Source organism: Felis catus, chromosome B1, assembly GCF_018350175.1.
Source record: "Felis catus isolate Fca126 chromosome B1, F.catus_Fca126_mat1.0, whole genome shotgun sequence".
Taxonomy (NCBI): domain Eukaryota; kingdom Metazoa; phylum Chordata; class Mammalia; order Carnivora; family Felidae; genus Felis; species Felis catus.
In genome coordinates this window covers 110,814,456-110,837,339 of record NC_058371.1, presented here as the reverse complement: position 1 = coordinate 110,837,339, position 22,884 = coordinate 110,814,456, and the positions used below count along the sequence as shown (strand labels likewise).

At 40.0% G+C, this 22,884-nt stretch overlaps 1 protein-coding gene across 13 annotated transcripts in view; it reads left to right on the top strand.

The window, feature by feature from the left end:
• ALPK1 (alpha kinase 1) overlaps nucleotides 1–18,352 on the top strand; it is a 137,615-nt gene extending 119,263 nt beyond the window's left edge. For 12 of the 13 annotated variants that reach the window (XM_045055997.1, XM_045055999.1, XM_045055998.1 and 9 more), the window contains 5 exons: nucleotides 884–2,999; nucleotides 5,303–5,456; nucleotides 9,844–10,006; nucleotides 11,214–11,400; nucleotides 14,164–14,717. In XM_045055997.1, the coding sequence (XP_044911932.1) occupies nucleotides 884–2,999; nucleotides 5,303–5,456; nucleotides 9,844–10,006; nucleotides 11,214–11,400; nucleotides 14,164–14,363 (2,820 nt within the window). In that variant the 3' untranslated portion in view covers nucleotides 14,364–14,717. Of the gene's footprint in view, nucleotides 1–883; nucleotides 3,000–5,302; nucleotides 5,457–9,843; nucleotides 10,007–11,213; nucleotides 11,401–14,163; nucleotides 14,718–17,593 lie in introns of those variants that run through there. The other variant, XM_045056002.1, reaches the window with a different exon arrangement.
• The last annotated feature ends 4,532 nt before the right edge of the window (nucleotides 18,353–22,884 follow it).

Below are 22,884 nucleotides of genomic sequence, written 5' to 3'. Positions count from 1 at the left end.
AGCTACCAGTGAGAGGAAAAGGGCTAACCTAAAGTAGGCTTTGTGCACTTCATTAGAGAATTGTAATCAGACCTCATGTATGGAAAGGTTTTATCAGTCAGGGTAGTGACATCCTGGTGGAAGCTAAATTAATTCAGCCTGCGGGTCTGATGTTGTCTGCCTGAGGCCAATGGTTCCCAAGCACAGCAGAATCACACAAGGAGTCTTCTCAAAATGCACATTCCTGATCCACCCTAGACCCACTAAATGCAAATGTCTGGGATTAGTACTCAGAAATCTTTTATTCTGAAATACTGCCCAGGTGCACAGAGGGGTTTGGAAGCCACTACTCTGTTGTTTTGATTATTGTTAAATAAATGATGTGTTTATATCTAGCAGTCTTATTTCTCTTTTGCATAGAGAAACTTACTGTGTCCCTGTCCCATGTATAGACTGTTTGCTGAAACTAACAACAGCAGTAACAACAACAACAAGTTTATCATCTTTGATCAAAAAGTATCAGACCTGGGCTGGCTCAGTCAGAAGAGTATGTGACTCTCGATCTCAGAGTCATGAGTTCAAACCCCACTTTGGGTGCAGAGATTACTAAAAAAATAAACTTTTTTAAAAAAGTATCAGGCCTATAGTAAGATGGTAGTTAAAACTAATCTCTTACACCTTCATGCCAGCCAATCACATCCATCCCAGTCCCTTTCCCTGATTCACCAAAGAGACTTTAGGTCCTTGACTCAATATGTGATTGTGTATTTTTCTTAGAATATCTGTGCCACGTGTTTATTTTCCTATAATATTTCTAATCACTGTCCTCCAGGAATGAAGTGTTTCCTGATTCACTTCCAGTTTCTATTTCAGTGTCTGATTATGTGCTTGGTATTTTCCTCAGAATATCCGTGGCACGTGCTTGTTGTCCTATACTAGCTCTAATGACTGTCCTGTGGAAATGAAAAATTCATATCTGTGTGAAGCCAAAGAGGCCTTTGAAATTGGCCTCCTCACCAAGAGATATGATGAACGAGTTAGTGGAAAACAAGAGCTTCACAGTCTTCTCAAAGCTGCTTTTGGCCTCACCACTGTGCACCAAAGACTGTATGGGGAGACAGAGGTGGTCCGTACAGCAAGTCAGCTCTGTCATGAAGCTATGGGAAAGCTGTACAGTTTCAGTACTTCCTCTGAAAGTCAGGAGAGAGAAACTCTCTCTCAGGAGATCATGTCAGTTATCAACCAGGTAAAGGATCATTTACAAATTCAAAGCTTCTCAAACTTAGATGACAAGTCTTATGTTCCAGAGAGTTTCAAGCACGGGTTGGATAAACCCATCTTGCATGGGCAAGTAGATTTCCAAAAAATCCTTGAAACCTATTCACAGCACCACACTTCAGTGTGCGAAGTTTTTGAGGGCTCTTGTGGGAACAACAAAGATAAACAGAAAGATACGAAAACGGGAGTCTGTATCACTACTCTAGAAACAGAGACAAAAAACATAGATACTGTGTGTACCACTGAAGACAAACCACATTTTCAAAAAAGCACCGTAATATCTTCCTCCCACAAGGCTAAGAATGGTCAGGAGAAACCCAGGAGGATAGCAAGGAAAAACTGGACCCGTTCTGATGCCTTTCGAGTCTCCTTGGATCAAGATGGGGGAACTGAGGTTGAGTCATCAGATCACAGCCATGGTGAAGGAGCTGTTTTGAACAAGTCTCTGAGTGACAGCCAGTGCTCCAGTTCTTGGAGCGAATTATCGGTGGTTAGCTCTTCTACCAGCTGGGAGGAAGTGAATTATGTGGACGATAGGTCAACCAGAAAAGAGCCTTGCAAAGAAGTGCACCTTGTGGATACTGAGTGTTCCGCTGCCCCGTCTGAAGACATCAATGAGGAAACCAGACCTGTACATCCACTATCTTCAGAGCTTCACGGTCTCTCTCTCCAAGTGTCCAAGGATGACAATTTAGAGTCTTTGCAAAGTCAACGACACAGCCACGTGCCCTTGAAAACCTCCCATCCTCATAACACAACAGGCATGTTCTCAGCGTCTGGGGAGGGGCTGTTAGAAGGAGTTCCAGAAGATGTGCAGAAAGCCAGAAATAGGGGATCCAGAAATACTTCTGCTCATTCCAGACCCTCATTTGGTTCTGCTTCTTTGTCCTCTTTTGATGCTGGTTGGCCCAAGAACACAGCCACATACCCTTTGGTCCAAGAAGAAGAAACCTTTGAACTAATTGATGAATTTCCAGAAATCAACTATGATGCCGAAGACAGGCATGGAGAGGAAATCAAAAGAGGCACAGGCCTTACATTTAAAGAAAGTTCCGCCTGGGTTGACCCGGAAGGAGAAACAGCAGAAAAAGAAGAGGATATGCCCTTAAACTCTGACATAGTCATGGAGGATTCCCTGGGCCAACGTTCCAGGACAGCACGAAGCTTTTCCACTCTTCATTGGCCTGTTCAAAATCCTGGCTCAGGAAAGAGCAGTGGCTCAGTCAAAGAGCAGGGCATCGACCCTGATGCCTCCACAGTGGATGAGGAGGGCCAATGGCTCGACAGCACAGATGTTCACCCCACAAGCAGACGTGGCTCTTACAGCCTATGTGCTCTGAGACAGTCACGTGGTCAATGGCCTGAAACCCCCAACTCCTCTGTAAGCAGTAACATTCCCTCCTCTGATTTTAGCAAGGACTGCACTACCACGGAGGAGGGAAACAAACTAGGAAACATGCTAAACTGCAGCCAGAACTCCACCTCGTCCTCGGCAGGGTGGTTGAAATCACCAGCATTTTCCAGCGGTTCTTCTGAGGGGGAAAACCCGCAGTCCTTTCTGAATTCCAGTGGAAGTTCTTTTGTTTCATTGCCGGGAATGACAAGGCAAGAGATCCTAGAAGCTCGAACCCTGCTCCCTGATGACTTTGAAAAACTTTTGGCAGGGGTGAGACATGATTGGCTCCTACAGAGACTGGAGAATACAGGAGTTTTTAAGCCCAATCAACTGCACCAAGCATACAGTAAGTACAATCTTTCTAGTAGGTACAGCCTCAGGAAGTATCTATGATTCTGATCGAATAGCTCTGGGGTTTGGATCCAGGCATGAGTATTTTTTAAGAGCCCTCCAGTGGCTTTGTATAAAGCCAATGTCAATAACCTTTGCTTCAGGGTATTCCCGTGTTTTGCCTGCTGCCTTGAATTCAGACTAAAAAGACAGTTCAGGTTGTTACAAAAAAGGGCAAAACATTCCACTATAATAGGGTTTCCCTATTTTCTATTCCCTATTTAGGGACTCTGAAGGTTCGGAATCACATTCCTTAGAGTTAAGTAACTGCTTTATTGTTATGTGCCAGTTTACAGGTGAAAAGCCATATGTACATGATCTCATACCCATTAGGGAAACATTATCATCCCTGGTGTACAGATAAGAAAAAGAGAGGAAGCCCAAAGTTGGAAAAACAAAACAAGTTGTACATTTCCTCCTTTCTTCTTCCCTCAATTCATTTAGCCTTCCTATGTATGTGTGCAAGAGGCCCACCTTCTGTTTCCAACCCCAGCTTCTCTGATTGAGTTGCCCAGCCCTCGTCACTATCTTCCCCAGCCTCCAGTCATCTCCCTCCCCAACCCCAGACCCATGAGTTTATCTTATTTTAAGTACTTTTTCTCCTGAGTCTTCTGTTCATTCATCCATTAACATGACCTGGATGCAGAAGGTCCTTGTTCAGTTTATCTTAACTTGGATCCCAAAATGTTGCATTTCTTCCTTAGGGCTCATGTCTTTCCCCCTCAAAGAAATGCTTTCTTGCTAGCACTGTTCCTCCTTTCCTTCTGGTGGAGACAGTTTTTACTTTTCCTTCCTATCTTTTCCTTTTTCAATTGAGTAGCATCTTCGTACAGTAGCTGTATTTTCTCAAGTAATTCCTGGACTTCCCCAGCTTAAACAAAACAACTCAGAGAAAATTAAGGTGCACTTTAATATGTAACCATGATTTCTGGAGTTTCCAGGAATCTCTGAGGTATAATTGTTTCATTTATTTCTATCTATGTGGTCTGGCACAGGTAGTAGCCTCCATTATCTGGGCGCCCCAGATAATTAGAAGATGCAAACATGTATCACTGTTCCAATATGAACTCTGGCATTTTACTGTTTAAAAAGCCCTTTATTTTTCACTGCTTTCTCATATATGTATGTGTGTATGTGTGTATATATATATGTACATATATATGTATATGTATATATATGTATGTGTATATGTATGTGTACATATATATGTGTATATATATGTATATGTATATATATGTATATGTGTATATATATGTATATATATGTATCTCATATGTGTGTGTGTATATATATATACACACACACACACATACATATATATATATATATATATATATATATATATTTTTTTTTTTTTTTTTTTTTTTTTTTTTTAGAGAAGGAGCAGGGGAGAGAGAGAAAGAATCCCAAGTAGGCTCCACACTGCCAGTGAAGAGACTGGTACAGGGCTCAGTCCCATGAACCATAAGATCATGACCTGAGCCAAAATCAAGAGTGGGACGCTCAATCGAATGAGCCACCCAGGTGCCCCTCCACTGCTTTCATACAGAAATTCTAGCCTTAATCCCTCTCCATCACAAGAGAAAGGTTTTGTGAATCTTCATTATATTTGCAAAGCTTTACTTCTTTATTGTACTTCACTAACTTTTTAGTAGTATTCATAGAGAAGGCTAAAATTTGAGAAAATGTCTAAAGAAGCTAATGATTTCAGACAAGCTGGATTAGGATCTGTGTCACTTCAAATTTATTCATGAATTGTAACATCCCTTTGAAAATAACATCCAGGGGCACTTGGGTGGCTCAGTTGGTTAAGCGTCTGACTTCCACTCACATTATGATCTGGTTCATGAGTTCAAGCCCCACGTCAGGCTCTGTGCTGACAGGTTGGAGCCTGGAGACTGCTTCAATTCTGTCTCCCTCTCTCTCTGCCCCCCACCCTTGTGTGTGTGCAGGCTCTCTCTCTCTTTCTCTCTCTCAAAATAAAATAAACGGGTAGCTCAGTCAGTTAAGTGTCCGAATTCAGCTCAGGTCATGATCTCACGGTTCATGGGTTCAAGCCCCATGTCGGGCTTTGTGCTGACAGCTCAGAACCTGGAGTCTACTTCGGGTTCTGTGTCTCCCTCTCTCTCTATGCCCCTCCCCTGCTCATGCTCTGTTTCTGTCTCTCAAAAATAAAAATAAACATAAAAAATAAAAATTAAAAATTAAAATAAACTTTAAAATACAAATAACATACATTTTTTCTTACCTTTTTTCCAGATGCTCTTTTATTAAAATATTCTAAAAAATCAGAATTATGGACAGCCCAGGAAACTGTTGTGTATTTGGGGAACTACCTGAATGTGAAGAAGAAAGGCAGACAAAGAAACGCTTTCTGGGTTCATCATCTTCATCAAGAAGAAACTCTGGGGAGGTATTTCTTTAAAACATCTATACCACTAATGTAAAATGGGCTAATTATGCCTTTCTCTTAATCATTTATGAAATTTTGAAAGAGCTGAAAAATTTGGCCAAAATACATATTTCAGATGTCTACTCCTTCCTCCAACTCATTAATTAATTAATAGCAGTTACCACACATTGACCACCATTATGTCAGCCATTTTACATAGACATACATGATGTCAAACCTATCAGGGAAACATTATTATCCCCATCGTACAGATAAGAAAATGGAGTTTCTGACCATGTGGCAGGACAGAGAGACTTAAGCGCTCCCACTAACAAATGCTGACAAAAAAATCTAGTTAAACTACAAAAGCCCCACTTATAAGTAATAAATGAGCCTGCAAAAAAGGTAGTAAAATCCTTTGAGCCTACAGATATGAAGCATATCCAGGGATATAAATGTATACCGAGCCCCTAGGACACTCTGTACAAGTTTTGAGTGGGGTAGGATGAGACGGCAGCTAGTGATAAAAATTACACATGGAAGGGAGTGAGTTTAGATATCATCCATCCATATAGAGCAAGGATTCAGGAATGGCTATGTCCTCAAGGAAAAAGTTTTCTTAAAAAAATACTCACCCCATTGAGGTAAACACCTGGAAAATTTTTAATTTGGCCTTAGTTCTTGACAACAACTTTAAGCAAAAACTTACTTGAAAAATTAGTAACCATGTTACTATTTTTCCCCATTGAGTCTGAGGCCTACTTTTACATCATCTGTGTATTGGAAAAGACCTATCAGCCAAGAATTTTAAGGTGAACCCTGCTCTTTATCCAAATCCAAATAATTTAAGAAATAAGTAGGAAGAGAGGAAGTAAGAGAGAGAGAAATTGGGTGATTCTTAAAAAGTGGAAGTACATTTCTTGAAAAGGTTGTTGATGATAATAATAGTAGAAACAGTAAATATATTTACCAAATATATACTTGCCAAGCCTCATTTTAAGTCATTTTTATACTAATCTAATCAATCATCACAAAACCCTATGAGGTTAATATTATTATCCTGTGGGGGGCCAAGCCCCGGTGCCAGGCTGAGACCGGGTCGAGCAACGTTCCCTGTTGACTCAAGCCAACCCGGTGGTTCCCCCTCCCATTCCCCCATTTTCAAGGGCATACGAAAGCCTTGTCAAGGCTGAGAAAGTTAATTCCTGAAGACTGTGGTCTGCAGGTGTTGGCAGTAATGCTACCTCCCTTTTTCTACCCCGAGTCAGATAGAAACAAACATGGGAATTGTGTTTTGCTAGCAATCTTATCAACAAGGTCTTGTGACCCGTCTAGAAAATGCACAAGAAACACAGAACTAAATGTTTTGGTGGGCAGCAACTATGTGAAACCTGTTTATTCTTAGAATGACCTAACCCATAAGAGTCTGGTTATAAAAGATTGTGTACAGCAACAATAAAGCCGTCACTTAGGCCATCAGCCCAGGGGACCCTCCTGTTCCCAAACTTTCTCTTCTCTTCTTTTTTTCTTGCATTCCCCTACCCTCAGGACCCTGACCTCGGTGTTTGTCACGCCGGTCGCGACCTTATCCCCATTTTACAGATGAGGGAACTGAGGTGCAGAGATGTTAAGAAACTTGCATCCAATGATGGAGCCATGTGTTATGGGTTGAATGACTTTTTAACAGCTGTGTGCCGTCAGCCTCAGATTCATACGTTGAAGCCCTAACCCCTTGTACTCAGACTAGGATCTTACTGAAATAGAGTCATTGCAGATTAATTAGTTAAGATGAGGTTGTACTGGAGTAGAGTGGGCCCTTTGTCCACTATGATTGGTATCCTTATAAAAAAGAAATTTATTTTTTTAATGTTCATTTATTTTTGAGAAAGAGAGAATGTGCATGTACCTGCACACACGAGGGGCAGAGAGAGAGGGGGACAGAGGGGACCCAGGCACCCCTCTAAAAAGGAAATTTAAAGGGAGACATGCACGTGGGGGTGCCTGGATGGCTCAGTCAGGTAAGCATTCAACTTCGGCTCAGGTCATGATTTTGCGGTTGGTGAGTTGGAGCCCCACGTCGGGCTCTGTGCTGACAGCTCAGGGCCTGGACCCTGCTTCCGATTCTGTGTCTCTCTCTTTCTTTGCCCCTTCCTACTCACACTCTGTCTCTCTATCTCTCAAAAATAAATAAACATTAAAAAACAAGAGAGAGAGATGCACACAAGGAGAATGCATATGAAATTGTAGTTATTGTTGCCATAGGCAGGAACCACCAGAAGCCAGGAGGGAGGACTGGAAAACATTCTTCCCTAGTGCCTTCAGAGGGAACATGACCCTGCTGATAGCTTGATCTTGGACTTCTAGGCTCCAGAACTGTGAGAGAATCTATTTCTGTTGTATAAGGCACCCAATCTATGGCACTTGGTTGCAGCAGCGCTAAGAAGCTAATACACCAGGATGCATCATAGGAGGATCTGAGATGGGAAATAAAAGAGAATAAGAAACATGGAAGATGGAGTGAGAGGGTCCAATATATGTCTGATCAGAAAAAGATAACAAAGCAAATGTCTATTTGAATAGATAATATCTGATGATTTTCCAGAATTGCCAAAACCCATTAATCTTCAAATACAGGAATCACAATGAATCCTAAGCAGGATAGAAAAGGAATGAGGGAAAAAACTAGAAGAGAGGAAGGGAGGAAGGGAGACAATCATAAGTCCACTTCTAGCCACATTGTAGTCAAACTTCAGAACACCAAGGACAAAGAAACCATCTTAAAAAGCAGTCAAAGAAAAAAGAGTTTACTACTAACAAATCTTTACTGAAGAAAAATGACCCCAGCAAAATGGCATAAGATGCCAGAAAGAATGGGTCTACATTCCCAGATTGATGATCCTGTGCCTAGCACTGGAGGTCCTCTGACAGAATGCTTGGGAAATGATCCTGTACCAAGGTTTGCTCAAAGTTCCAAACTGGTTCAAAGTTCTTGCAGCCCAGAGGTCCGTCCATAGCAGAAATGCTCACGGCACTGACGGAATACCTCTATTAGGACAGCTGGTCCCCTGCAGCCTGCTTTCTGATGCCATGTGGGTTCCTCCTCTGCAGCCACCCCTGTCAGGTTTCTTTTCGGATCCCCAGGAGGCTGAATGGCCAAAACTGCAGCCAACGTGGATTTCATTATCTTACTGGCAGAAACTTCTGGAGAGAGTTTTCTCTAGTTGAGGCCTGTAACTCTAACCGTTCCCTTTGATTTTTGGAGGTCACTCTGGACGCATGTGAATTACTCATGAATTCACACCAACGTATAGCAAATATAAACCACAGTAAAGTGTGATAGTTACTGTTTGCTCCTTTCAACACTTACTGCCTCACTTATTTTGTCTCCAAGTATGCCTAAGTCCTTGAAATACACATATTTCATACTTTCTTTGAAACACTCAGGTCTGGCTAGCACAATGCTATACACGTAATAGGTGATGATGCAAACAAATATTTGTAGAGACGAAGGACTCGCAAGGGGAAGGGGTAGAGGAAGGCTTCAGATTGTTTACTTAGCCTGTTTAAGACCACGCTGCAGGTAGTAAAAGATCTGGTTGCAGAGTCTGCACTTTCTGGTGCCCATCCTGGCTCCCTTGGCTTACCAAGGAAGCCTGGCAGGCTGATTCGTTAAGGGGAGATTTCCTCTATAATCAGTATTATCCTGGATCAGTGTATCAGACAGGGTTCTTCAGAAAAACAGAGCCAAGAAGATGCAAACATATATAGACGAGAGTTATTGTCAGAAATTGGCTTGCATGGTTATAGAGGCAGGAAAATCTCAAAATGTGTAGTTGGCAAGGTGGAGACCCAGGACAACGAATGGTGTAGTTGCCAAGGCCAACAGGCGGAAGACCCAGGAAGAGCCGATGTTTCCCTTCAAGTCCAAAGGCAGGAAAGACCCATGTCCAGCTCAAAGACAGTTTGGCAAGAGGAATGTCTATCTTGGGAGAAGGTCAGTCTTTTGCTATTTGGTCCTTCAGCTGATTGGATTGGACCTATCCACATTAGGGGGAGCAATCTGCTTTACTCAGTCCGTTGATTCAAATGTGAAATTCATCCCCAAACAACCTCACAAAAACACCCATAATAACGGTTGATCAAATATCTGGGCACCTTATGTCCAAGTGAAGGTGGCACATAGAATTAACCATCACAGTCACCTAGCATGAATTATGTTCTGTTGTTCAGGAGGCTCTCACAAGATTATTTGAGTCATAGGAGAATTCAAGATAATATTGACTGTCTAAGGTAGAGAAAGAGTAACATCTTTCAAGCGGTTTTGTGTATCTTCTTTGGTCTTTGCTCTCTTACTCTATGGTAGGATCACTTTTGCATTTCTTTTTGTATTTTTTTCCTCTGGTCGTAGGTATGTTGGGAAAGAATATAAGGAGCAGAAGGGGCTCTGGCACCACTTCGCTGATGTGGAACGGCAAATGACCGCACAGCACTACGTGACAGAATTTAACAAGAGGCTTTATGAACAAAAGATCCCAACACAGATATTCTATATCCCGTCCACAGTATTACTGGTGAGATTAAAGGGAGTAAGGGTTTGCTTAAACAGGCCTATAAATATATGTCAGGTGAGATTTCTGGTAAAATCCAGTAAACTCAGTTACCAGACTCCTTCATCTACTTCGTCTGCTTTATCCACTTACACATGTCAGAACTAATATACCTGAATATACAATTTGGATCTTGGATCTCCCAAATCACTCTGTTAATTTTGGTATCTGGTCTGCATACATGGTCAAGTTGGCATTTGTAGTATCCTTTCTTTGTGTACTGTCTGTACTTTCAACGAGAGAAGAAGGACCCTGAAGATCATATGTAGTACAAATTATTCCCTCAGCACGATGCATTCATTCCGTTTCACATCTGTTGGACCCCACCACTTGTGACCAAGTGATTACTAAGTCATAGCTTAAACACTTTTAGAAGGAAAAATAATTATTACCTTTTCACTTTCAAATAATTCTAGTTGTTAGAAAGCTCTTAGATTTAGCCCAAATCTGTCTTCCTCTGAATTCTACCTGTGAATTACAGCTCTACCTTCTGGGGCCATCGAGACCAATGTGTTTTCACTAAGATATCTCTTTAAATATAGACAGGCAACAATCCGCCTCCACTGACTTTTCTCTTATTTGGATCAAGAATATTCTGCCTCCCCAACTATATCGAATCCTTAGCTCATTCACACCTAAAGGATTTTGTTTTACTTTGGCCAGAGACATTTTTAGACCCATATTCTATTACCACTAATAATAGCTATCATCCATTTTTCACTTTCTTTATGTCAAGCACTATGCCAGACATTTAACACATTAACCTTTGAAACAACTCTGAAAAATAGATGATACACACAAACGCTTAGCTGACATTCCAGTCCCGTGTCCCAGCACATGATCTATCCACATATCCTAACGGGCTAGCTCCCTGGGGTAGGTCCCATCATGGCCTCATTTTTATGTGAGCATTTTAAAGAATAATAATAATTTTAGGTTCTCATATATCACATAATGTGTTAACCACCCTACATGCATTTTTCTCATATAATTCTTTTAACACTCCTATAGTGGCTATTATTATAATACCTGATTTACAAGCGGGCAAACCAAAATCTATAACAAAGCTCCTAAGTGGCAAAGCCTGGGTTCAAAGTGAGGTCTACTGGACCCCAGAGCCTGCAGCCTTCCTAGCCATTGTGGTATATTGTCTCCCATTTCTATTTTTCAGATTTTGGAAGGCAAGACAATAAAGGGATGTATAAGTGTGGAACCTTATATCCTGGGAGAATTTGTAAAATTATCAAATAATGCAAAAGTGGTTAAAACAGAATACAAAGCTACAGAATATGGCTTGGCATACAGCCATTTTTCCTACGAGTTTTCTAATCATAGAGATGTTGTGGTCGATTTACAAGGTATGTGAAATTGGGGATTATTTTTTTTACTTTTAGTGTTATTCATATGTAAATATGAGATCTTGTAACTAGCTCTTCCAGTCATTATTTAATAGATTGTTCAGTGCCTAGACTACTATGTGTAATTAAATTAATCGATTTTATGGGGTGCCTGGGTGGCTCAGTCGGTTGAGCATCTGACTTTTTTTTCTTAGTTTTTTTAATTTTATTTTTTTATTTTTTAAAATTTACATCCAAATTAGTTATCATTTAGTGCAACAATGATTTCAGGAGTAGGTTCCTTAGTGCCCCTTACCCATGTAGCCCATCCCCCATCCCACAACCCCTCCAGTAACCCTCAGTTTGTTCTCCATATTTATGAGTCTCCTCTGTCTTGTCCCCCTCCATGTTTTTATATTCTTTTTGTTTCCCTTCCCTTATGTTCATCTGTGTTGTCTCTTAAAGTCCTCATATGAGTGAAGTCATATGATTTTTGCCTTTCTCTGATTGACTAATTTCACTTAGCATAATACCCTCCAGTTCCATCCACATAGTTGCCAATGGCAAGATTTCATTCTTTTTGATTGCCGAGTAATATTCCAACGTGTATGTGTGTGTGGGGGGGTGGTGTGTATATACACACACACATACCACATCTTATTTATCCATTCATCCATCCATGGATATTTGGGCTCATTCCATACTTTGGCTATTGTTGATAGTGCTGCTATAAACATGGGGGTGCATGTGTCCCTTCAAAACAGCACACCTGTATCCTGTGGATAAAGAGCATCTGACTCTTGATTTCGGCTCAGGTCGGGATCTCATGGTTCGTGAGTTCAAGCCCTATATCGGGCTCTGTGCTGATCGTGCAGAGCCTGCTTGGAATTCTCTCCCTCTCCTTCTCTCTCTGTCCCTTCCCCACTTGTTCGTTCTCTCTCTCTCTCTCTCTCTCTCTCAAAAGAAATAAACTTAAAAATAAATAAATAAATTTAATAAATTGATTTTACTATATGTAGCAAGTGCCGTCTGAAAAAAAACGTGTAAAGGTTCTACAAGTGTCTAGAGTAATACATAATCAGTGAGAAGATCTGCCTCACATTCTGTTGAGCTTAATTCTAGAGCAAATCCACAACAGCTTTTTAAAATTTCACTTAAGTGTATTTGAGTGATGTAGGTTTTTTAATATTGCATGTTTTAATATGTGAAAATCTTTCCACTCTTTCATTTCTTCAGCCCTTTACCCTTATTACAAGTGTGATATTGGGTTTCATAAATGGTGATCATTATGGAACAGAAAGTTGTGTGTACAAAAATCTGACTTTTTAAAAATTTTCTGCATTTATATTTTAATTTTGTTTCAGTTCATCTAGTATTTTATTTATCAGAACTATTATACTGATATAAGAGCCAATACTCTTCACTTCATTTAAATGATAAATGAGGTTTATTATAATTATTTTTAATAATGATTCTATGACCATTCCCCAAGATTTTGTCTACTCCCCTTCTGTAGCATTTACCATCACTCTCTGCCATATTATATATTTTACGTACTTACATTGCTTCTTAAAAAAAATTTTTTTTAACGTTTATTTACTTTTTTTGAGACAGAGAGAGACAGAGCATGAACGGGGGAGGGTCAGAGAGAGAGAGGGAGACACAGAATCTGAAACAGGCTCCAGGCTCTGAGCTGTCAGCACAGAGCCCGACACAGGGCTGGAACTCACGAACTGTGAGATCATGACCTGAGCCGAAGTCGGACGCTCAACCGACTGAGCCACCCAAGTGCCCCCTTATATTGCTTCTTAATCTGTCCCACTTCACCAGAATATTAGCTCAATGAGTGTAGGGATATTTTTTATTGTTTTTTTTTTTTTTTTGAGAGAGAGAAAGAGAGTGTATGTGCATGAGTGGGGAAGGGAGAGAGAGAGAGAATCTTAAAATTTTTTTAATGTTTATTTATTTTTGAGAGAGAGACAGACAGAGCATGAGCAGGGGAGGGGCAGAGAGAGAGGGAGACACAGAATCCAAAGCAGGCTCCAGGCTCCGAGCTGTCAGCACAGAGCTCTATGTGGGGCTTGAATTCATGAGCAGGGAGATCATGACCTGAGCTGAAGTCTGACCCTTAACCTACCGACCTACCGACCGATGGACCGACCGACTGACACACCCGGGGGCCCTGAGAGACAGAATCTTAAGGAGGCTCCACACTCAGTGCAAAGCCTGACTCAGGGCTCCATCACACAACCCTGGGATCATGACCTGAGCCAAAATCAAGAGTCAGCCACTCACCAAACTGAGCCACCCAGGCACCCCAAGTGTAGGAATTTTTGACTCACTCGTTCATTGCTAAAACCCCAGTACTCAAAACAGTGTCTTGTACAGCATGTATACTCAATAAGTATTTGTTAAATGAACAGATGAATATATGAATTAATGATTTAGGCACTAAATAAACTTATGCATCATGAAATAAATATTCAATATATTGTGATCTTAGTAATTAAACTAAGTGCATTTTACCGCTCTCTAATTCCTTGAAAATTGGTGATCTAGGTATGTCATAGCTGACAAATTTAATTACTCAGCATTTAGTTTCCCTTTTTAAACCAATTATTGGAGTATGCAATACCAAATCCCTTAGGAGAAATTTATTAAAAGTAAACCATTATGACCAGGTTTTTAAAATATCTCTTTAAGCATATACATTTTATTTCTCTGAAACACATTACTGACATTTGTAGAGGATTTAATTCTCATACATATTTATTTCTCTTTTAGGTTGGGTGACTAGTAATGGAAAAGGGCTTATCTATCTGACAGATCCCCAGATTCACTCTCTTGATCAGAACGATGTCACTACCAATTTTGGAAAGAAGGGAATTTTTTACTTCTTTAATCACCAGCATTTGAAATGTAATGAAATATGCCATCGTCTTTCTTTGACAAGACCTTCAGCTGAGAAACCAAATAAGTCATAGACTATCTGGCGTGGTAATGGGATGGGCTTGGTGCCACTCACGGGAGCTGGGTCTTTCTCTTCCCCCAGGCACACACAGTATAGTGAAGCCTGGTCCCCTCAGACTTAGGCAGGGCTGTGGGACTACTTCTGGCCAATGACTTGTGAGAGGAATTAGTGCCTATCCATTTCAGACCCATATTTAATTGCCAGTGTGACTTGCTATGGAGTTACTTCTGCCACAATTAGCAAGAATATGTCAGGAGACAGCTGCTTATCGGCGTAAGTACTACAATGAGGGAAACACGGGAAAGGCCCCCAAGTGACCCATCATGGACACAAAACAGATGAGAAATAAACTTTTGTGTTTAAGCCATTGAGATTTTGGAGTTTTTTGTCACTATCAATGCTGATACCATGAGTGTTTTTCTTATTGCAATATTTAGGAGTTCTCTGTACATATTAAAGAATTCAGGACATTGTGATAGAAGTTACAGTTTTTTTTCTCTTTGTCATCTGACATTTGACTTCATATGAAACTTTTTCTTCCATGCAGAATTTGTTTAATACAGTTGAATTCATTAATCTTTTATTTTATGGCTCCTAGGTTGCATGTCATATGTAGATCCTCCTGACCATGGGTTTATTTTAATCCCACTATATATATATATATATATATACACACACACACACTTATATTTATATTTATATTTATATTTATATTTATATTTATATATATACTTATATATACTTATACCCTTATATATATACACATATATATACTTATATATATATTTATATATACTTATATTTATATATATATTTATTTTTTTTTTTTTTTGAGAGAGAGAGAGCACATGAGAGTAGGGGAGAAGGGCAGAGAGAGAGAATCCCAAGCAGGCTCTGCTGAGCCAGATGCAGGGCTCAATCTCACAACCCTGAGATCATGACCTAAGTCAAAATCAAGAGTCAGAGGCTCAACCAAGTGAGCCACCCAGGGCCCTCCCCCACCATATTTTCTTCTAGTGCATTTACATTTGTGAAAGGTGTGAATGAAGAATAGTACATTTTAACAGCCACAACAGTCCACTCCTTACAGCACACAGATCTGCTTCTTCACACAGGTTGGGGGGCGGGGGCAGCTCATCCAGGATCTTGCTAAAAAAAACTTAGAAAATGGATATTGGTGAGGTGTTCCTTTCCTGAAGTTAGGCTTTGGGGCTGCAACTAGTTTTCACCCTTTCCCTCCTCCACAATTCATTCTAAATTTCCCTCATTCTTTAGTATTACTTCTGCAAGTCTTAGTGTTTACCTGGTGATGTGACTCAGACTTACATATGTGAAGTTTCTGGATGCTTGATAGAGCTTTCTCAGGGGTTACTGCACACATCTGTTCACAACTGCGTCAGGGCAAGTGAGAACAATTCAGATCTGCTGCTGTGGGGAGTGTGGTTGACTGGGAATCCAGCTTCCACTCCACTGGGTCCACTGCTGAGTTCATGGTGAAACGCTCCCCAGTGTGCTCTCAGCCACTGACTCAGCAAGGCCAGGGCACTTTAAACAGGTAACTGCACATGAAGTCTTCCCACTGGCCTGATCAAAAACTTCTTAACACTGCTGTCCTCTAAGACTCTTCCTGCCAAGCCTTCCTTTGTCTGCCTTCTCCTTTCGCAGATGTCAGACCTGTGTACTCTTGTTCCCACTGCTGAGCCTTTACAGTCATTTCTCCCAATAAATATCATATATGTCTAATCCCTTTTTGGCATCTGCCTCCTAAACAACCCAAACCAACACAAGTTTATTAAAGAAATGGGAAAAACCTCATCCTATTCACGAATAAAGAGGGAGGGGTGCCTGGGTGGCTCAGTCGGTTAAGTGTCCAACTTCAGCTCAGGTCATGATCTCGTGCTACAGTGCTACATGAGTTCAAGCCCTGCGTCGGGCTCTGTGCTGACAGCTCAGAGCCTGGAGCCTGTTTTGGATCCTGTGTGTGTGTGTGTGTGTGTGTGTGTGTGTCTGCCCCTCTCCCTACCTCTCTCTCTCTCAAAAAAAAATAAACATTAAATTTTTTTAAAAAAATAAAGAGGGAAAATCATAGTCTCAAAAGATGCAAAAAAAAAAGGTTATTTATTGAAAATCAACTCATGGTAAAAATCTTTGCAAACTAAGCACAAAGGAAAGCTTTCTGGATCTGATAAAGGGTTTTTTTTTTTTAACTTTTTTTTAAGTTTAATTATTTATTTTTAGAGAGAGAATGCACACTAGCAGAGGAGGGGCAGAGAGAGAGGGAGAGAGAGAATCCCAAGCAGTCAGAGTCTGACTCAGGGCTCAATCCCACCAACCATTAGATCATGATCTGAGCCAAAACTAAGAGCCATCTAAGCTCCCCTAATTTTGTTTTAAAAAACAGCAATATCATGGGGGTGCCTGGGTGGCTCAGTCTGTTGAGCATCTGACTCTTGATTTCAGCACAGGTCATGATCCTGTAGTCATGGAATCAAGCCCCGCATTAGACTCTGCACTGAGCATGGAGCCTGCTTAAGATTCTTTCTCTTTCTATCCCTCTGCCCATCCCCCATGCACGGTCTCTCTCTCTCTCTCACTCTCTCTCTAAAAAAAAAGAAAAAAAAAACAAAAGGAAATCACCTTACACCCCTTAATGAAATAATAGACCTGGGAAAAAATCACTGTTAGAAGAACTTTACAATGGAGGAATCAGGCTGATGTTACACCTCAATCAACTGTATCACTAAAAGTGGGACAATAAATCAATGATATAATAACACTTTGGAGACAATTAGGGATTTTTAATGTTTACTGAGTGTTAGATAAAATTAGTGAAGTGGGGGCGCCTGGGTGGCGCAGTCGGTTAAGCGTCCGACTTCAGCCAGGTCACGATCTCGCGCTCCGTGAGTTTGAGCCCCGCATCGGGCTCTGGGCTGACGGCTCAGAACCTGGAGCCTGCTTCGGATTCTGTGTCTCCCTCTCTCTCTGCCCCTCGCCCGTTCATGCTCTGTCTCTCTCTGTCCCAAAAATAAATAAACGTTGAAAAAAAAATTTTTTTTTAAAAAATTAGTGAAGTGGTATCTTAAAACAATACTAAAGCCAAAAAAAAACGTGAAGGTGGAAGTGAAAAAAGCTTGGTTCTTTTTTGGTAATGTTGAAGCAGGGATACAGGTACATGAGTATTCATTATATTAGCCTTTCTCATTTTGCATATATTTTTTAAATGTCATTTTTTTTCATTGGAAGGTGATAAAAAGGAAGAAATACCAAGGATAAACCAAAGAATGGGTTGGTAGAGATAATGAAAACTGTGATTTGTCAAACAAGCTAATCAAGAAAGAATATAAGAAAGAGTGTTCAACAGTGTGAAGTCCTGCAGAAAAATCAAGAAGAAATAGAATATGTATTGAGTGAGGGCCTGAGGATAACGAAGAGATTGGTGACAGCTAAAACAAGCCATTGATTGACAGAATGACCCTCTGGATATTGTAGAACAGAGATCAGCAAACTATGGCCCCTTGGGTCAAATCCTGCCACCATTCCAAGTTTTATTGGAACAGAGCTACACTCATTCAGTTACATATTATCTGTGGCTGAATTTGTGTTACAATGGCAGAGCTGAGGAGTTGCGTCAAAGACTGTGTGTCCTACAAAGTCAAAAATATTTATTACCTGGGCCTTTACAGGAAAGGTTTGTTAACCCTTGTAGAAGAAGAGATCAGGAATAAAGATCAGGTTTTTACATTTACAAAGAAAATGTGAGTATCTCTACCAACACAAAAGAAAAACAGGTAACACAAATGGATGAAGAAATTGGAAATTTGAGGTGATAAAGAAGGAAGTTGATGAAAAGCACGTATCAGAGCACCCTTTCCTTTTTGAAGTCAACAGTCTAGGCTATCTGTTGAATGAGATGAGGCTAGCAACATGAGGGATTTGAGTGGAGGGAAGGTTATGAAATAATGCATATTTCTATATCAAAAAGAGCAGAAATAGGGGTTCCTGGGGGGACTCAGTCAGCTAAGTGTCAGACTCTTAGTTTTGGCTCAGGTCATGATTTCAAGGTTCACGGGATGAAGCCCCCTGTCAGGCTCTATTCTGACACTGCAGAATCTGCTTGGGATTCTCTCTCTCCCTCTCTCTCTCTCTCTCTCCCTCTGCCCCTCCTCTGTGCTTGTGCTTTTTCTTTCTCTCAAAATAAATAAACTTTTTCTTTTAAGTACAAATTGTACTACTGAGGGGAATTTGCAGAAAATTACATTTTAAGAATCTCTTTAAATTGTTATATATTTACACCAACACCAATATATCCAACATCTGGCTTAAGAAATTAAATGTAATACTAATGTTGAAGTCTCCAGTAGACCTTTCCCTAATCTACACCTCCTCTTCTGCCTAGAGGCAATCACTACCTAGAAAGTGTTGGTTATCATTCCCTTTAATGTTGTTACACATTTACTTTTATTAAATGTTGTTATACATTTATGTTCATATAAAAGTAATAATAAAGGGACTTTTTAAAATATTTTTAAGGTTTTTATAAATACAATAAAGACCAGAAGTGTTTAAAAAGAACCAGATTGACTTAGAGAAAATGAAAAATACAGTCATTGATATTTATGATTTAATAGAAAGGTTAAACAACAAACTAGGCATAATTCAAGAAAGAATTATTGAAATGCAAGGTAAATGTGAAGAAACTAGCCAACATGCAGAAGAAAGATAAAGGGTTGGCAAAAGCAAAAGAAAGAACATAAGATTTGGAGGAAACATGGAGAACATGGTCTATCATCTAGTACTCAACTATATCTGCTCACCTCAAGTTTACTAGCCAATAATTTAATTCATAGTACTCTTCTTATCTATAAGCAGCATTTGACACAATTGATCACGTCCTTCTTATTTTTTTTTAAAGTTTATTTTGAGAGAGAGAGAGCATGTGTGAGTGAGTGGGGGAAGGGCAGAGAGAGAGAGAGAGAGAGAGAGAGAATCCTAAGCAGGCTCCATGCTGTCAATGAGAAGCTCAAGGTGGGGCTTGATCTCACAAACCATGAGATCATGACCTGAGCTGAAATCAACAATTGCTTAACTGACTGAGCCACAGAGGTGCCCCTATATTGCATTCTTCAGTCTAGCTCTTCTCGAATACAGTTCTTTCTCTATCTCTATGACCAGTACTTTAACTAAGATCTGCATGATCTCAGACTCTGGTGTTGCCCCACATTGTCCTCTGAGATACTGGTGGTCTCTCTTAAATACAAATCTTCCTATGTCATTAACTTGCTTTAACTCCTACTATGAAACACAAATAAGGGGAAAAAGAGAAAGGATGTGAACAGAGGATTCACAAAAAGGAAATACTACTTTCACTTATCAAATTGCAAATATGTTAAAAGTTCATACTCAATTCTGGAAAGGTTGGAAGAAACTCTGACAACGGGAATATGGATTACAGCAGCCTTTATGGAAAGGAATTTGACAACATATGTTGTCCATTCTTGGACCCACTAGTACCTCCGTGAATCTCTAATGAGGAAAGAACAGAAATGTGAACAAATACAAATGTGTCTATCATATCTTTACTCATGATAGTAAAAAATGAAATAATTTAAAAGTTAAAGAGTAGGGGAATAGTATTATATATTATAATGCATCCACATGGCTAAATGTTCCTCATCCATTGAAATTTTTATGTTTTCAAAAATATTTAATTGTATATAAACTTTAAAGTAAAAACTAGCAATCTATAAAGCAGAATTTGTAGTATTGCTCCCAATATCAGTATGTATGTATATGTAAATAGAAAAATATAATACAAATGTATGGAATAGTTATTGTAGTTTTCCCTGGCTAGTGAATTTCTGGCAGTGGACTTATATTTTCTTCTCTGTCATCTATATTTTCCATAATTTTTGGATTAAGCAGGTACTACTTAAGCCAAAAAATGTATTTAATTTGAAATTCGAATGGTTCTCTTTTTTAGTAGAAAGTCCACATTATCAGATGAGGATATAGGGCTTTCTCTTTTAGCCCAACACTCCTCCTAGTCTTATAGTCTTCTACTCTGTAGAAACACTGAACTGTTAATGGTTTCAGTCCAAAGGCACCCTGCCTCTGCCCACCCCACTACAGTCTTTTTTGTCACTTGGTGACTGTTTTCATGCTTATGCCTACAAGGGCAGTCACCCCTATGTCTTCACATCTTTGAAGACTCACCTCAACCAACACTTCTTTCAAAAACTCCCCCTTGAGAGGTGCCTGGGTGGCTCAGTCAGTTACAGGTCCAACTTTTGATTTCAGCTCAGGTCATGATCTCAGGGTTTATGGGATGGAGCCCCACATCAGGCTCTGCACTGACAGGGCAGAACCTGCTTGAGACTCTCTCTTTCCCTCTCTCTCTGCCCCTCCCCCACTCGTGCTGGCACATGCACTCTCTTTCTCTCTCTGAAAATAAGTAAACTCAAAAAAATCCTCCTTGATGTCCTTTATTCCCATTCTTTTTTTCTCTACAACCTAAGTACCCCTCCTTTCATCTACCACAATAATTGTGCAACTATCACTGCACAGTTATCATGGAAGCTAATATACGCTTATGTCATATTATCTACACTGTAGCTGAATTATAATTATCGGTTATATTATTCCTCTATTGCTGCATGGCAAATTAACCCAAAACTCAGAGGCTTTGAATGACAAAGGATTATGATATACAGAAGATTATAAAAGGCTATTCTCTTGAAGTTTCCACAGATCAGAAATTGGGGAGTGGCTTTGCTGGATAGTGCTGACTCAGAGTCTCCCTAAGGTTGCCATCACAATATCAGCTGGGACTTCAGTCATCTGAAGGCTTGACTGGAACCAAAAGATCTACCTCCAAGCTCTATCATGTGACTGTGGTCAGGAGGCCTCTTCCTTGCTGGCTGTTGGTCAGAGGCCTCGGTTCCTCATCACCTGGGCCAGTCCATATCACAACATGGCAGCTGGCTTCAATCAGAGTGAAAAATCCAAAGGAGAGAGAGACAGAAGTCACAAGTCTTTTATAATGTAGTCTCAGAAGTGACATGCCATCACTTCTATATTCTATTAGTTACACAGACCAACTGTGATACAATGTGGGAGAGACCAAAAGCATATGAATACCAGGAGGCAGGGATCAGGGATCATTAGAGGCTGGCTTGGAGGATATACTATCTGACCAGCCTAAACGGAGCCCTGTGCCCCGTTGTACCACAGCACTTGCCTATGTTAGCATCTGCTTAATAGTTGGTGCTTAAACAGTTCATTTTTGTTTAAATAATTGAATGAATAAGTAAATTAAATGAATAAGCAAATGCTAATTCTATGCATTTTATATACCCAATAACTGCTTATTAGCTAACTACTTCTTGCTACATAAGGCAAGAGGTAATAAGGATTTATGTCCTAATTACAGAAGAATGTCTGAGCTCTCCAGACTTCAGGAAACCATTCTACAACGAGGTAGGATGAGGATAGATAAGCGGATGGACAAGGATGGAAAATTGGAAGGAAAGAAAGACAAATAGAATTTCCTCAGTTGTACTTCTAATTTATGAAGAAAGTTATTTTGCTTCCTTATGTTTAAACTTTTCTAATTTCTTCCCCCACTCCTATTCTTTAATGCTTATTGCCCACAGCAAAATGGATACTGGGATATTTTCAAGTCAATTCTAGAAAACTTCCATTATCATGTTGCTAAATCTGAATTAATAATTACCTTTCAGTTTAATCTTTTGTGTGTAGCATCAAATGACAATATATAAAATGCTAAGTTTCAGGAGTTGTGTTCAACTTCAGGAGATGTAATTTTTGTCCCTTCAGACATCAGAAATATCAGGCTTTTGTTACTGTCTTTTAGCACTGCTATTGTCTGCAGAGGATGTTTGTTCTGTATGGTTTGCTTATACAGATGTCCTCTGCCTGAACGGTTCAGTGGAAACTAGGTGTAAAGTGTAAGAAGCAAGAGTGAGAGAAAAAAAAAATAAATCTCTTTATTATGGTGTATAAACCTTCAGTGTGAGGGAGCTTCGCAGCTGCACAAGGAGAAAAATGCATTCAAAACCATAATGCCAGTGTGAATAATCCTTTCTCGAATGCTGCTTGCAGACTGCTCCAGCTTTGTCAGGTGAACTTGAACCGGCCCATCAGATTTGCCCCCATTCCCATTGCACACTCTGTCTATCACCCCAGGGCATTCACCATCTTGACTGTTGTTTAAAGAGAACAAGCAATCCATCATTGAACCAGGGAGTCACTTTCTCATAGAAAAGTAAAATCAGCATGTGACACTACTCAGCCCTAGTGTTTTGCAGATTAAAATGATACATGGCGACTCACGTGTTACTAGGAAGATTAAGTCGGTTATCTTGTTCCGCTGCTCAGACAAAAGAATTCGCCTCAAGCAATAAGTGGGAGCTTTATGGAGGCTGAAAAGTTGGACCCAACTATACGATGGTAAAACAGAATTTAACAAGAAGACAGAAAAAGAATGTTATTTACATCTCCACACCTTCCCTGCA